At 48.1% G+C, this 15212-nt stretch overlaps 1 protein-coding gene across 1 annotated transcript; it reads left to right on the top strand.

The window, feature by feature from the left end:
- The first annotated feature begins 2221 nt into the window (after window positions 1-2221).
- C3H1orf115 (chromosome 3 C1orf115 homolog) lies at window positions 2222-6426 on the top strand. Its single transcript, XM_040060836.1, has 2 exons — window positions 2222-2512; window positions 4887-6426. Exons 1-2 carry the CDS (start codon window positions 2222-2224, stop codon window positions 5004-5006), a joined length of 411 nt encoding a protein of 136 aa, XP_039916770.1. The 3' UTR covers window positions 5007-6426.
- Window positions 6427-15212: the final 8786 nt, after the last annotated feature.

Here is a 15212-nt window from a genome sequence, read left to right as displayed (position 1 = left end):
CAGTTTTCCATAAAACACACACAGCTCTTCCAGAGGAGAGAGCTTTAGCTGAATTTTAGTTCAGCTTTCCCATGAAACATGGCACTGCCAATTTAATGTTTATATATCAGGGCAGCTTGCAAATGGTGTTCTTTCCAGTGGCTGCCAGCAGTGTGAAATTGCCCTGATTCCTAAACCCTGTGCCCTCCTGCTTTTGCCTTGCTGGAAGATGAGCTGAGACTCACCTCATGCTCTCCATAGCAAATACACCTGGCCAGAGCTTCCTCGAGGACACAGTCTGAGTGCAAAAGGTGTAGGTGCACACAAGTGCAGCATTTGGCTTTCCAAATCTGTTCCAGCAGGAATAATACGGGAAGATCAGAGAAAGCAGTTCTGAAAAAGGTCTCAGGACTCTGCTTGCCAATAACACTTCTTGGTCTGGGATCAGTGAGATGGTGCCTAACCAACCTCAGTGCCTGGTTCTGGGTGCCCTCAACAGCTGCCTTGTGCTGGACCTGTCATGGGTCAGTTTCTCCTTCAGTAAGAACGGGATAAGCTGCATTTCAGAGCCAAATGTTCCCAGCTTCCATGTGGGAGGGGACTGGTGTGGCATTTTTATCAACACAGTGCTAACTTTAGGAATATGGAAGAGTTTTAAATGCCACATCATATTTCCCAGCTCCAGGCAGGGATAGGGATGCCTTGAATCTTGAGAGTCCTCATGAATTCAATCGTAATTTGTTGCCAGCAGCTTGGGGCGGGGGGTGCTTGGGATGGGTGGAGGGTGAGCAGTGAGGTTACTGCATGGTTCAGCTGGTCTGGGTTGGGGGGCTTTCTTGCATTATTTCTTTGAGGCATACCAACATTTCCAAAACTAGTGCATCCCTTTTCATACATTCCTGTTTGAAAACACTGAAATGTATATAAATCAGTGAAAATACAATAAACAGTAATTCTTGACACTGCTGGGGAAGCAAGTGGGGGTCACTATGCCATTTGGTAATGGATGATGCTAAAATTCCATGAGCTGTTTAAACATGAGGTTTTGGTATTGGGTGTCATACACCTTGGACCTATTCATCTCAGAACATGTTGTGATTCCCTTGCCACCATGCAAATGGAGACACTGAATCTCAGCTGAGAGATGTATTCTGTGAGGTTTTTTGATAGTTGAATTCTGGAAAAGGAAGCAAACTTGTGAGGTACGAACCAAGTCCGTGGGGAAAGGCCTGCCTCGCTTGGGGAGATAGGGAAAAATTATCTACCTCAGAGCTTCTCCTGTAGTGACAGTCATGAGACAGCTCGCACCTTCCACCCTTCAGGAACGTGGCCTGCTGTTCTTTACACAGCTTTCTGCAGCTATGAAGGTGGTGAATCACCATCCTTTGGGCAGATAAGAATGTGAAGTGCAGGATTTACTTCAGGAATGTTATGCACACATCTTGGGGAGGTGCAGGTTCAAGGCTTTGTTCCTCGGTAAGAAAAATCCAGGGGAAAGGATTGGTCTGTCCCGGTGTTGTATCTGCTTGTCCAAAGCGTTCATATGCGTATCGAATGTTGATCAATACACCAACTGGTTTAATAAATTGTATCTATCCTCCCTGTACAACCCTGCGTCCCTTGATGTACCCCAGCTGAGGAGAGGCAGCTGTTAACACTGCAGCACCCAGCATCTGGGCAAAAGCCACCGAGAAACTTCTTCGCCACTTTCCCCTTGGCCAGGGGCAGCCCAGGACGCAGAAGAGGCTGTTCACCCGTGGCTTTCGTAGGAACACCTATAACTGAGGCACGTCCCAGGAGCCTGGCCTTTCTCGCTGACGGGGAAAGAGCGTGACCTCCAGGAGCGGTGCTGCCGTGGGCCGGGGCAGTGCGTGCGGTGCCACGGAGGGATCTTCCAAGGGTGTGGCCGGCCCTTGCGGCGCCGAGGCCGAAGCAGCCCGGGGGCGGTGGGGGGCCGTGCCGCCCCGTCAGCGCTCACCTGTCCCCGCTGAGCTCCAATCCCGGGCTCCACTCCCGGGCTCCCGCAGCAGCTGCCGGCCGCCCGCACCAGAGCGGCGGCGGGACCAGGGTCCCGAGCCGGGGGCAGCGGCAGCCCTCGCCCGCCTGCCCCGGGCCGGGGCGCCTCTTCCCGCGGCCGTCCCGCCCCGGGGAGGGGGCGGCGGCCGCCTCCGGCCACACCTGTGGCGCAGCGGCGGAGGAAGGGCCCGAGGTCGGCGCAGACGGGTCGGCGCCCGGCGGCACCATGACGGTGGGTGCCCGGCTGGGCGCCAAGGTGAGGGGCCGCTTCTCCCGCCGCGGGCCCGGCGACGACCAGGTCTCCATCCTGCCCGGCGACGAGGAGGAGGCGGCGGCGGCGGTGGCCGGGGGCGGCGCGGGGGCCCCGCGGCCGGCGGCGCCGCAGCAGGACGAGGAGGAGGGCAGCGGGTGCAGGAAGGTGCGCTTCGCCGTCCTGCCCGGCTCCTACGAGCCGCTGCGCCCGCCGCGGGGCCCCGGCAAGCGGCCCTACGGAAAGCGCCTGAAGAAGTACGGAAAGGTGAGGGCACGGCGCGCCCGGGACGGCCGGAGCGGGGACCCTCGACACGGGGACCCTCGGTATGGGGATCGTCGGTATGGGGACCTCCGGCACGGGTCTACGGTGCCGGGAGGGTAGCGGGGCCTTGGCTCCGACAGTTCCGAGGGGCTCGGAATGCCCCTTGTCCCGCAGGCATTCCAGAACCAGCGCCCGGCTCCGAGGTGGGGTCAGGGCTTGCTGTGCCCGGGAAGGAGCCGGTGTCGCTGCGGGGGGAGGCGGACACCGACCCTCGCCTGGATCAAAGAGCGCAAAATGTGTCTGTTCGAAGTGAAAATGACACTAAGCTGATCCATGTGACGGGTGCTTTGCCTCGCTTGGTTCTGCGTTTCCCTCGGCGTCATAATTTTAAAACTATTCCGTAGAAGTTGCAGTTAATTGGCCTGCATTTTTTTTCCCTTCCACTGAAGTGCCCGAAAGAAACGGTAAACAGCCTGCAGGACATTCCTTGGCCAAGGTGACTCTTAGAAATCACTGCTGTGAGTTACAGGGAAAAAAAAAAAAAAAAAATGCAGCTTGTTCTTCATCTGTAACAGCAGTTTTGGATCAAAATTGTTCTTTTGCTTTCCTGTGTGGGAAGTCACAAGTCCTACAGTCTGGTGGTTTGGTTTTCCTCCCACCGGAAGATGAGTGCCTTTGGTTACAAAACTGCCATGTGGAAGAATTCTATTGTTTTTCTCTTGTTCATGTCACTTAAGTACATCTCAGGTATGTCTTGGATGTTCGTAGCAAAAAACAGTTTCTGTGTTAGCAGGAGAAACCTGTCTGTTGTCAGGAACCCTTTCCTGCTGCTGAGATTATAGAGGTCAGCATTCTATTCCTACTGCATTCTATTAAAAACCCATGATTTTGGTGAAGATGTGCTTGCTATGTCTGACATGCAGAAAATGCCATTCGCTTGGCAAAGTTACTTTGGAAATTGAGTTTACAGATGTCAACATTGTCAGGAGCTGCCTCTCAAATCCTACTGTTTCATAAAGAAATGAACAGAATATTTCATTCTTTTGTGATGAGTTTGATTCTTTTAGTTCCAGCACTGTTTTCCAGGTCCCATGCTGTAGGAAGCTGTCTGGAGCCTGTAGGCCTGATCTGTACAGTGCAGTTTTGTGAGAATGGCTGCAGCGGGTCATCGCTTTGCTGGTGGTGCTGTTGGGATAAAGGTGCTTTTAATGGTGATTAGAGCACAGGCCAGTTCTTGGGCACTGTGCATTCCCTTTTGTTCATTCAGATGACATTCCCACGGGGAAGGGTTGCCAGTTTGGCTGTGGGATAAAGAAGAACTCATGAAAGAACAGGTGAGGTCTGGGTAGGCAAGTGAAAGGCAGGAAGGGGGAAAGAAGACTCCAGCGTGACACAGTGAGGCAGGGGCAGATGTGGGAAGGGAAGGCTCTGCATCTCCTCCTCCAGCCTCAGGATCTGCCCCCAGGCTCAAGCTGCCTTTTTATTTTGGCATCTTAACTCCTTTTGAGTAAGTTTCCATAGAAGTAAAACCAGCAAAGTTCAGTTGTGTAGTAGCACCATGACAGCTGAAGGTTTTTTGAGCCAGAACCTCTTTAATCCAGCTTTAGGAAATCTTAAGAAAACAATAGATATTGATTGGATTTCACTGATCTAAAAATATTTACTCAGATTCAGTGTTTTCCATGTTACAAGTGGTCATTTTAATCTAGTCCTACACAACCATAAAGAGTTACTAACAGTAATTGATATTCCTCCAAATCTGATCACATTGTATTAATTCCCCAGTCGTGAGCAGCCGCATGAACAAAAGCTATCAAAAATGAAATTAAAATTAGATTAAGGTTCTCAGTTAAATAATCCATGGCAAGTTTATCTCTAGTGTAGTACACAGATGAGTTCTTGAATGTGTACTAATGTGGATCAAAAACTTTCTTACCAAAAAAAAATCTTATTTTGACAAAAAGCAATGAAATTTCCATAAAAGTACTCTGAGTGAATTTTGTCTTCTTGTTCAGCTCTGGTTTTAGCACCTTATGAACTTCTAGGAATTACTAACATAGTTAGAACATGTAAGTGGGAATTACGTATTTCTACAGGCTAGGGTGAATTTAAACTAATTTTATTCTTGAATAGAATCGCATGTAAAAGCCTGGCTTCCTGTGGAGGCTGCATCCGTTCAGTTTAACTATACTCTGTGGGTGTGTATGCCTATATAAAAATAGATGGTAAAATGTTTTTCCACTCTCCAGCCCTCGTTAGCAGTGGGAGAATTTCATTTTCTGAGGCTGTGACATTGGCTGTCGGAATGATTTTATGTGAAGGTATTTTTCTAGCACCTTGTCTTTTTTTTATCCCCTTTTCTCATCTCTCTCCCCAGAATGTCGGGAAGGCTCTGCAGAAGGGTTGTCACTACTTGGTGGTCGGCCTGCAAGGATTAGCAGCAGCCTATTCTGCTCCCTTTGGAGTGTCAGCACATGTGGCATCCTTCGTCCGCTAGCGCAGCTCCCTGTGCCCCACGGGAGAGGACACGAGGCCATTGCCGCTTTCTCAGGAGTAAATTTGAGACCTGGATCTGAAAAACCTCTTGGACCAACAGCCCTGAGCCCCTTTGCCAGGCCCTCTCCAAGACTGAGTGCTCCTCTCTGAAAAAAATCCCAGTGCTTTGTAAAATCAGATCGGGTCAAAGAAGTGTAAGGATGAGAAAATAATCTTTGACTAATTGAACTGAAGTTTGTTTTCAGGCATGAGTTGGTTTTCCAGAGCTGTGTGGAAGGGAGCCAAGGATGGATGGAAAAGCAAGTAGATGAGGGAGAGAGAAATGAAGGAAAACAAAGGATGGAAGAGCAGCTGGGGAGGTGGAGGTGAGTTTGGGTAGTGAGAGGAATTGTCAAAGCAATGGAGGAAACAGGTAACAGAGGATTAAGGAAAGATAGGTTTTCTGAAGATTGGTTTACTGAGATTCTGAGTTTGGTGGTGTTTTTCACCTGAGAGGGTTAAGATTATGAGTGTACTTAAAAATATACTTGGACATAAATGGAATGTGGCCTGAGACATGGAGAGCTTTTCTGCATCATGGTTGTTCATTTCAAACACTGGACATAATGAGCCTTTAAATAATCATGAGAAAGATGTAAAAATCCAGAAAGAATCTGTGATTTGGGGGCATTAAAGGCTCACTGTGATTAACATTTTAAACTTTCCCTCTGCTACTATGAAATCTGCATACATTCTTTTACTGAGAACAGAGTTCATATGTGATATACTTGATTCTGGAAGCTGAGACATTTTATGCCTAATTCTGTGGTGTTCACTAGGGGAAAAGCAACTGATTGCCTGCTGCATGAAAAAAAAAAAAAAAAATACATACAGCTTTTGGTATAAGAACGTACAAATGTGACTTAGGAGAACGGGGCCAAATAACCTGGCAGCTCCATCTTCATTTCTGCACCTGGAAGCTGTTAAGCAGAGGATGTCAATATCAGATGGCTCAGCTCAGTGGTGCAGATGCAGCAGCTTCCATGTCACACCTCCAGGGACATAAATCATATATTGATGACACAGGAACAAGGTGGTTTATGGGCCTTAAAATTTTGGGGGGGTTGTTTGTTTGTTTGTTTGTGTCAGTGTTTTTTGGTAGTCATCAATGACTTCCCTGCTAGCACTTTCTCTGTGTTACATATCTTTCTAGTTTTGATGGTATTTTTTGTAATCAAGGAGTTGACTTAACTGGGAAAAAATGCTGTTCACTTGCTGTCTTTGCCTTTTCTGAACAAAGGAGTTTGTATGTCTTGGCAAACCACACTGTATTTCTTTTAAATGTAGCAAATGAATCTGATGGGGGGTGGGGTGGAGTGTTTTGCTCTTTTCTAACTGGACTGTAAATAAAACCCACGAGATCCACGTCTGTTTTTACCTACACACGTAAGTAAGCGCACAAAGGAGGAGTTTCTCAGCAGCAGCCCAGCCAGCGAGGGGAAGCTGCAGTGTAAACTTCCCCACGTTGTTTTTGCCTGTGGCCTCAGTGGCCTGGTAGGACATGACTGTAGTCCAGACCGTGTGGAAATGCTCAGGAATAGCAAGGTGTGGAGATGAGGCTGCAGAGCATCTAAGGGGCTGGGGTAGGAATAGCCACAAAGGCATTTTGCTCATTGATTTCATGCCTTCAGTTGTTTCTCTTGAGCTTTTTTGTGGGGACAGACCTGTCCCTTTTACCTGCCCCACGAGCATGCCCTAGGGCTGTTGGTAATGCAGTAAGAACAGGGCTGCCCTAAGACCCACATGCCACACCAGCCTGCGCAGTTTGGGACTAACTTCAGGTTTTGTTACACCACTCCATGTTTTACAGTGCTCTTACAGCGTAAAACATTAGACCTTTTTTTTCAAATTACTAAAGCCATGCAGGGAGAGATCTGTGTCTCCATTCTTCTGTGTGGAGTGAGCGTCCCATCTATTTGTGTGTCCCCTGACTAGTAAGGCTGCTCCCTCATTGCAACACACAGGGTTCAGCCCATTCAGTCCTTCCACAGAGGTAAACATGAACCTTAGTTCCTGAACTGCTCAGCACAGTGGACTTTTGCCTGCTGACATTCAACCTCTGCTCATCTGGTGCAACTTTAAGGGAATAACCTGGGTGCTATCCATAGAGAACCTGAATGACATGAACATGGTGCTTCTGTGTGAGCCTGAGAAAAGCAAAGCCTCAGGCATATTGGTGAGTCAGCTTTGGCTGGCCAGTGTTTCTAAAATAGACCAGAAACAAAGAAAGAGGAGAGAGAAAGAAAAAGTAAGCGAGTAACCTGTGCTATTGCAATAAACCAGCTAATGATTCATCTTCCACCCTCAAAATGAGCTGATGGTTCTCACTGAGATTACCAGTTAGTGCTGCTTATCAGTTCTCCTTGAGCAGTGATTCACTCCTCAGCTCCTGAAGGGAATTTGTGAGGCCAAGCCTTGTCCTGAGGGTTTGCTACTCTCTTCATTAGGCCAGCTCACGCAGCAGTGTCTAGAAAATCTGAATTCAGAGGGTGAGGTTCATCTCTCAGCTGGGCGGATGGCAGAGGGCAGACTTCCTGTCAGTCATGGCAGCATCTCTGTTGGGCCAGGTCTGGCTTAGCTGCGATGCAAACAGGTGGAACAGGGCAGGTCCTGCAGCTCTGTTGCTAAATGTTGTCTTGGTGACATAAGAGGTGAGGAAATGTTCCCTGGCCACCTCAGCACGTCATCTGCTCAGCCAGCAAAATGGACAGCCTCCACCTGAAGCAGAACTGCCGTGGAAGATGGAAGAACTGCTGGAAATACGTACATGAGTTGAAGGAGAACAAGATGTTGGTGATGGGGAGGAGCCTGGGATTGGTGAGGAGCCTGGGTTCTCAGCCCTGGCAGGTGCCAAGACGTGAGGGCAGTCTGGGACTGAATCTTGGCTTCTGCACAGGTGTTATGGATTCTTGGCAAGGTTGTCCTTGGAGGAGCCAGCGCAGCAGGGACAGCTTTCAACCCACAGGTGCACACAGGCTCTTTTACTAAAAAGTTGTGCCTCTGGGGAACAAAACAGATGTTTGACTCGCTCATGAACAATGTGGGATGCAGTGGATACGAGGGTGGGTACATGGTGGGAAGATTTGATTTGATGTTAGAGCTGGACAGAATATGTTTCCCATTGCTTCATTTGCCTATTGCTTCACTTGCCAGGTTTTGTCTTCAGTGGTGTGCTACTGTCCTATCTGGTTCCCTTCAGATTTCCATACACCTTTCACTGTACTTTATAACAAACGGCAGGATAAATAGGTTCAGGAAGCTGATTGCATGCAAGAGTGGCAAGAAGTAGGTAGTCAACTTGTCCATGCTTCTCTCAGCCACCAACTCCAGTAACCAGCCAGCCTGGCAAGTCACTTACTTTAAATTCCTGGCTATTCCTGTTGACTTCTCAATGAGTCACAGAGAGAATAAAGCATATTTCTGCTGGTTTTGCCAGAGTATTTAATTACTCCTCTGGCTTACCGTAGGCTCTGAGGAAATGGCAGAGGACTCAGAGCTATTGTCCTTTGTCTTGCGACATTAGCAGCAAGGAAGCACTCTTGCACAGCTTGCTTTGGAAGTGCAGTGACTGAGGAGAGCTGCACCATACCGCAGCACTTTGGCACGTCCAGGTCTTTGCCACTCCCAGGTCATGGATCACTTCAGGGATGCATGTTCTTTCTGACCTCTGCTGACTGTAAGACTGGGAAAGGGGCAGGTTTTGGGTTGGGGTGCAGTAAAACCAGTTGTCTCTTTTTCTGTATCCTGAGTCCCTTGTTAGCTGAACACTGGCCTCTTCTCAGACAAAATTGATCCTAAAATGTGCACAAAGTTGCAAAGTACCTGTACAGAGTGTGCTTTGGAGACCCTTTTTCCTCAAGAAAGAGTAGAGAGCCTGAAGAACTTTCCAATTAATGGAGATAATTAAGAGAAAGTAAAGGAATAAAATCCTTCCCTTCATTCTCCTTTCAGGAAGTAGCATTGGGCTGCCAGGCCTGTTTTGGGGTGAAGTCTAGACTGGGCTCAGAGAGGGTGGTGCACTTTCCTGAATCCTGCAACATGCATGAGGAGAGATGCGGGGCTCTGGACTTGTTCAGCTGGAGGAGGGAAGACTTGGGAGAAACTTGACCACAGCTTTTCAATACATAAGAAAGGGTTTCCAACAAGATTGGAGCAAAGCTCTTTACTGAAGTCTGCAGCCAGACAGCAAGAGGTCATGGTCATAAATCCAAACTGGGGAGTTTTCAGCCAGAAACAAGTCAGGGAAAGCAGTGAGATCATCATTAAGCATGAGAAGAGGTTACTTCAGGAGGCTGAAGTCTGTCCGTGGAGTGTCTCAAGGCACGACTGTACAAAGTGGGAAGCAACCCGGAGCGAATGCAGCGTTTACCTCGCTGTGAGCGGGAGGCTGGAGGGGAGGGAGACCTCCTGGGCTTCTTCCAATCTGGATGAGGGATCCTGCCACGGTAAGCAGAAAGCTTTTCATTTACCTGCTGTATGGAAATGTAGGCGGCTGAGCTCCTCACCTTCGCCAGAAGCACTGACGCGAAGAATAAAGCTTTGTTCCAGGTGACAAGGAGCGAGGGGCGAGGGTGGCAGCGCTGCCTGAGGAGCTTCCACCCGTGCTTCCACTTCCCTGCGCTCCGCTGGCTAAAAGGCGATTGTCCTTTACTGCCATCTCCTGGGAAAAAAACCACGGATTTCCAGCCTCGTCAGCCTGCTCCGTTTCTGCCTCATCTCCTGCAGGGATTTCCTGCCTTTCCCTAGACTGGCCTCCCTGTTTGTCCAGATCCATCCTCAGGATGTGGGGTCTCAGCATTGTAATGTGCATCTCTGTATACCAGTGTTTCCTACCCAGTGGAATCCTGAGCCTCCTCTATCCAAGTGTTTCAAATGTAAAACCACAGGAACATTGTTCTTCTGTCGTTTTTTTTTTTTTTCCTTCAACACCTAAAAATGCCTTGCACTTTGCCCTGAAGTTCTTGCTGCGCCTCAAATACATTCCTTAAGGAAGATTCACTGGAGGTGAGGGGATGAGCCAAGGCCACGTCTTATTTCTAAATCTCACCTTTTTCTGGAGAGATGACAGCTGCGTATGAGAGGACGTGTAATTTTTGAATCGGAGGTTGGCAGACTGGAACGACCCAACCCCCCCCGGAGTGCCTTGGACCACAGCTCAAGCAAACCACACGTACTTGCCTCCTCATGCTTTCTGTATTTCTGTATTCTGAAAGGAATCCTTGCTCCTTCATTTCCTGGGACACTGGACTAGCATCCGAATGTTTTTTCAGCTGTGCCTGAATTAGGGTGGGGACTTTCCTGCCCCGTGATGGTTGATAAACCGGAGCTGCAGAAGTGTTAATGTCTGTGCTGCTGAACAAATGCCCTGCTCTCCTGCAAAGCCTCTCCTTTGGTCCTTACCTGCTCTCACAGGTGACACACGGCTCCACCCTGACTCTTCAGACTCCTGAAGCTGCCGATGGATGTTATATTCACATGGAAAACGGCATTTACAGAACACTGGGAGAACTCATAATGTCAACAGCCTCTGTTAGTTATTACTGGGCCAAACATTTGCCTGGAGCAACAATTTCTGTGTTGTCCTATTGCATTTAGAGACTGAAGTTGAGCTTTTTGACTGGAAGAAAAAGATAATTTTCAATTCATCTTTCTATATGTCAGCTACCAAAGTAGCCTATCAACCCACCTGGGTTTTGGGTATAAATAATTCTCTGTATAGGAAAAACCTCACCAAAAAAAGAGAGATCCTTTTATTTCTTTGCTCTGGCCCCATTAAAAGACATCTATCATTAATGACTATTTATATCTCTATCATTGCCCATTACTCGCCTGAGATTTTTTCCACAAATGAATTTCACTGAGTTCATTTCTAGCGCATAACTCATCGAACTCTGATTTCCTTCAAGATTTTAAGAAGAAGCAGCAATGCTTTTATCCTCCCCTCCTCTCTGTGAAGGAATTCTTTGAATTCATTGTTTGTTCTAACTTTGGAAAAGCATATAATTTGTGTGTGTGTGAGTATAATATGATTTTATCATGTCTTGTTGAAATCAGCGTACTTGGCCGCGTTATCCCCTCATCCCTGCCTTTTGCTGAATTATCAGAGAGACACTGAAAAAATAATTGCCACATACCTGGTGTGTGCATTTAATTCCTTCACTGAGACAAGCCCAGGCTACATTTAGCTCCATCCTAACATACTGACACCTGATTGAGGCCAGCATTTTGCTGTCCTTGTCACTGAGGTTTTTTTTCCCTTAATGTCCATCCAAACCTCTCCCCTCAATGTAGTAATTTACACCTTTCCAAAGTACAGCACTGTACATATTGAAGGCCTAGGAGATGCCCAGCTGCTTGTCTTTCTTTTAGTGAAAACAAGTAAAATTGTTCCACTCTTTCCTCATCATTCATCTTAGGCCTCTGACTGAGCTGCTGCTACAAGAGACAGGTCTAGGTTTGCCTCTAGAATTACCAGGTTGCCCACTACGTCTGAAGGCAGATATGCCTTTTACTTTCTCCACAGAATTTTTTCCACCTTATAATTTGTCCTGTGCTACGGAGTTAACATGATGCTTTTTAAAGATACGTCAACATCATACACTTTCATGGCTGAGGGAGCCCAGCCCCAGTTTGCTGCAAGATTGACGCTGTGAATTTTTCATGTGATCAGACGCCTTTTAAGGAAGCCTGAAACAAGACCCTGGTGCAGAGAATTTCAGCACAACTGTCCCAAACTTTGATGAAGTTATCAGCAATTGAAAACAGTCGTTTGCTTTTAAGGGCAGGAATACTGTGCCTGCTCTGGCTACAACAAACACAGTTGTGTCACACAAGAGGCTGCATTTAGATTGTAACAAAACCAGCACCTATTTCGTCTGAGTGGCTCTATTCACATTGCTGAGCAGTACAAGGAGCTCGCGGCTCCTAGGTAAGCACCAGTGTGCCTGGGATGGAGGATTCAACAAAGCTGCTGATCATGCTGTTTGGGAGGCATCTGGTGCATGGGTGAAGAGGGCTTTCCTCAAAGCCCATGAATATTTAGCCTGAATATTTAGCCACAACTGTGTTCTCTGCAGCTATTCCTGATTTTATGTTCCTTGTTTCACAGCAGGAAAGGAGAGATTATACAGATGCTGCTGCCTTCTGTTATTTCTTTAAGCTCCTTCTCCCCATACTCTCCAAGAAGAGTCAGGGCTGAATGTAACCGAAGGGCTGGTCTGAACAAAATCCCCCTAGGATCCTTAGGTCAGTAGATGTAGGGAATGAAAGTCTAAGGTCCCTCTGGGATTTTGAAGTTTTTTTTTTCTCTAAATTAATACCCAGTTGTTAGCCAAAGTGAGTTGTTTCTGATTTCAGTTAACAAGTCCTTTGAGCTAAAAGAATCTGGTTCTGTACATTGCTGTGCTGCATTTATAATGTGTAGCTAGGAAGGAGCTGTAGCTTCTCACAACCATCAAGGTCTCAACTTCTCCAAATTTTCAGGCTGGTAAAGTATGTATGTGCTCCAGACCTATTTTCTCTGGCATCCAGAAGAAGCAAGCAAGCAGTAAATCACCCCCCTTTTTTTTTTTTTTTTTCATCTTATCTCAAATTTTGTTATTTTGATGCCTCATAGACAGAAGTTCAGAGAGCAAAATCATTCTGCACTTTGCAGTTTGCACAGTGGAGAATACTGTGCTCAAGAAACCACAGGAGTTAATTACTCAGTTTTGCCTTAAGCTCGTGGAAATAAGCATTACTGTTTGTCAGGAGTGGCCAGCATAAATAGCACTTTGTTTATTTTTCATTTATTTAATGTGATGCATCACTTTCCTTGTTAAATTCTAAGACTAGTTTGTGTTTTTGTTTTCATCTCTTTAGTACTTATGTTAATATGTTTTGACTCCTGCTTGCAAGGACTGTTTATCAGACATCAGACAGTTGCTGCAGTTTTGTTGAACATTTGCTAACACATAAGATACCTGGTTCCCCCTTATAGCATTTTTCTGCTCCTGTGGGTGCAGGTGCATATTAAAAACCTCCGTGTGAATTCAATTAAATTCAACAAAATATAGACTCTGTGTTAAATGAGAAGATTCACCAGAGAGTGTGCAAGGGCTCTCAGTCTGCTCAGCGGGATTGGATCCCCTCTTGTGTCTGTGGAGGACTCATAAAAGCAGTCAGGAGTAATTATTTTTGACTCAGTGGGTCAATGATTTGAAGGTGGTGGGGCAGGTCTGGTCAAACCAGACCAAGCAGTTTAGCATCTGTGGTTTACCTGGAGCAATGTGGGGATTCCAGGGATAGGGAGGACAGGGTGTGCCAGTAAAGCAGCAATGAGAAGGGGTTTCAAGTGATGCGGAAGGTGAGCAGGCAGCAGACTGTCTCTGCACACCCCCCACAATCCAACAGCAGCACAAGGCTCTGCTGATCAACAGGTAATCTCTAGAACTGCTCTGGGCCTGTTCAGGGGGCAAATTCAACGTGAACAGATTTTGTTTATCTTTCATGTGTACTTGTAGAAGGAGAAAGGTCTCAAAACCCGTAAGTGGAATCAGGGCATGGTTTAAACAGCAAAGTGGTGCACAAGAGGGCAAAGGCATTGCCCTCCCTCTTGCCTTTTCACAAAGCTAATGTTACCAGAGACCTTTGTCCCAGTATTAATTAGTAAAATGTGAATAACAAGGAGCAACTACCCAAAATGGCAGGGAGACCACAAAAGTAATACAGAGCATCCTAATGAGGAATGTTCACATTACTCCCCCTTCTGTACCACACCTGCTCAGGTGGACTGCTGGTGTCCCAGCACTGCTGCCTGCCCAGCATCCCTCATCTGAAAGAAGCAGACAAAGGCATCTGCAACAAAACTAGGTTTAATTCCCTTCTCTATGCTCAAGCAGATGTCTGTCTCTTTGGCACTATTTGTGCCATGCTTTCATTCTCACAGTGATATCCTGGTCCTTTTAATTAAGGACCCCTCTGTGGATTCCCTTCTTGCCCATGAGGAAGATCAGGGTTTTGGGGGTCATGCCAGTAGGGACAGACCTGCTGTCACTGCCTTTGCTTCTGTCATCCATCACGTTGTCTTCATCCACCAGCAGGTGTTCACAAATCCCACCATACCTTTTACAATCTATGGTGATTCCCACTAACAGGAACATTTTCCAATCCTGGTTTGTGATCCAGTGATTCTTGAGGTGAATGTGAGGAATTCTCCTGGCTTAATTGCCCACATGTGCCCATTATCAAAAAGAGCCACAACAGCCTCATCTTCAAAGTCCCTCTCCACCAGGATGCTGCTGACAGAGTACTTCCGGTAATCCAATTGTGCCTGGGCTATCTGAATCTCCCAGAAATGCCCAACACTGAGCTTCCCCATCTTCTACCTTCTGGGACTTGCTTTCAGCACACCGATCTTAAAAATTTCAGGTTTTTGAGTCAGCCATCAGATCCCAAAGCTCTTGCTTTGCCCGTGAGGACAGACCTGTGGCAACAGTGGCATTTGCCACTCCAGTCTGTATTTGATGTCATACTTGCCTTGCAGCTGGGTATCCCCCAAAGTGACTCCCCTGAGACACTGCCAACAAACAGGAAGCTCTCGGAGTGGTCTCAGGAGTTTGGTACCCGGCAGCTGGGGCGTGCAGATGTCACAAGGCGGCCCAACAGCACTGGACATCCCATTTGCTGCTCTCACGCCTCCATCCACCTGTTCCCCTCTTCTCTGAGACCCAAACGCATGAACTTGACGCACTCGTATATTCCCACACAGCGCACTCTTCCCGTAGCGCTGCTTTCACTAAAAGCCCGGATATCAGACAGAACACATCATCCGCCGGTCCTTTGCCAAGCCGGACGCTCAGCCGTGTATTTTCCCCGCTGCGCCGCCCCCGCTTCTCGCACCGAAGGTCGCGGCTCCGCTCCGCGCCGCGCCGGGCTCGGGGCAGCGCTGGGGCAGCCGTCAGGCCGGCAGCGCCGGGGGCGGTGTGAGCGGGCCGGGCCGTGTGAGGGAGCGGGGCGGTGTGAGCGGGCCGGGCCGTGTGAGGGAGCGGGGCCGTGCGAGGGAGCGGGGCGGTGTGAGCGGGCCGGGCCGTGTGAGGGAGCGGGGCCGTGTGAGGGGCGGTGTGAGGGGGCCGGGCCGTGTGAGGGGGCCGGGCCGTGTGAGGGGGCCGGGCCGTGTGAGGGGGCCGGG

Source organism: Hirundo rustica, chromosome 3 (genome assembly GCF_015227805.2).
Source record: "Hirundo rustica isolate bHirRus1 chromosome 3, bHirRus1.pri.v3, whole genome shotgun sequence".
NCBI classification, from domain to species: Eukaryota; Metazoa; Chordata; class Aves; order Passeriformes; family Hirundinidae; genus Hirundo; species Hirundo rustica.
Note: the sequence above shows the minus strand (reverse complement) of the source record. Positions and strands in the feature narration are given on the sequence as shown.

Coding starts and splice junctions, on each gene's coding strand:
- C3H1orf115 (XM_040060836.1), top strand. CDS start 2,222: ATGACGGTGGGTGCCCGGCTGGGCGCCAAGGTGAGGGGCCGCTTCTCC. Junction 2,513..4,886: donor GCCTGAAGAAGTACGGAAAG/GTGAGGGCACGG, acceptor CTCTCTCCCCAG/AATGTCGGGAAGGCTCTGCA.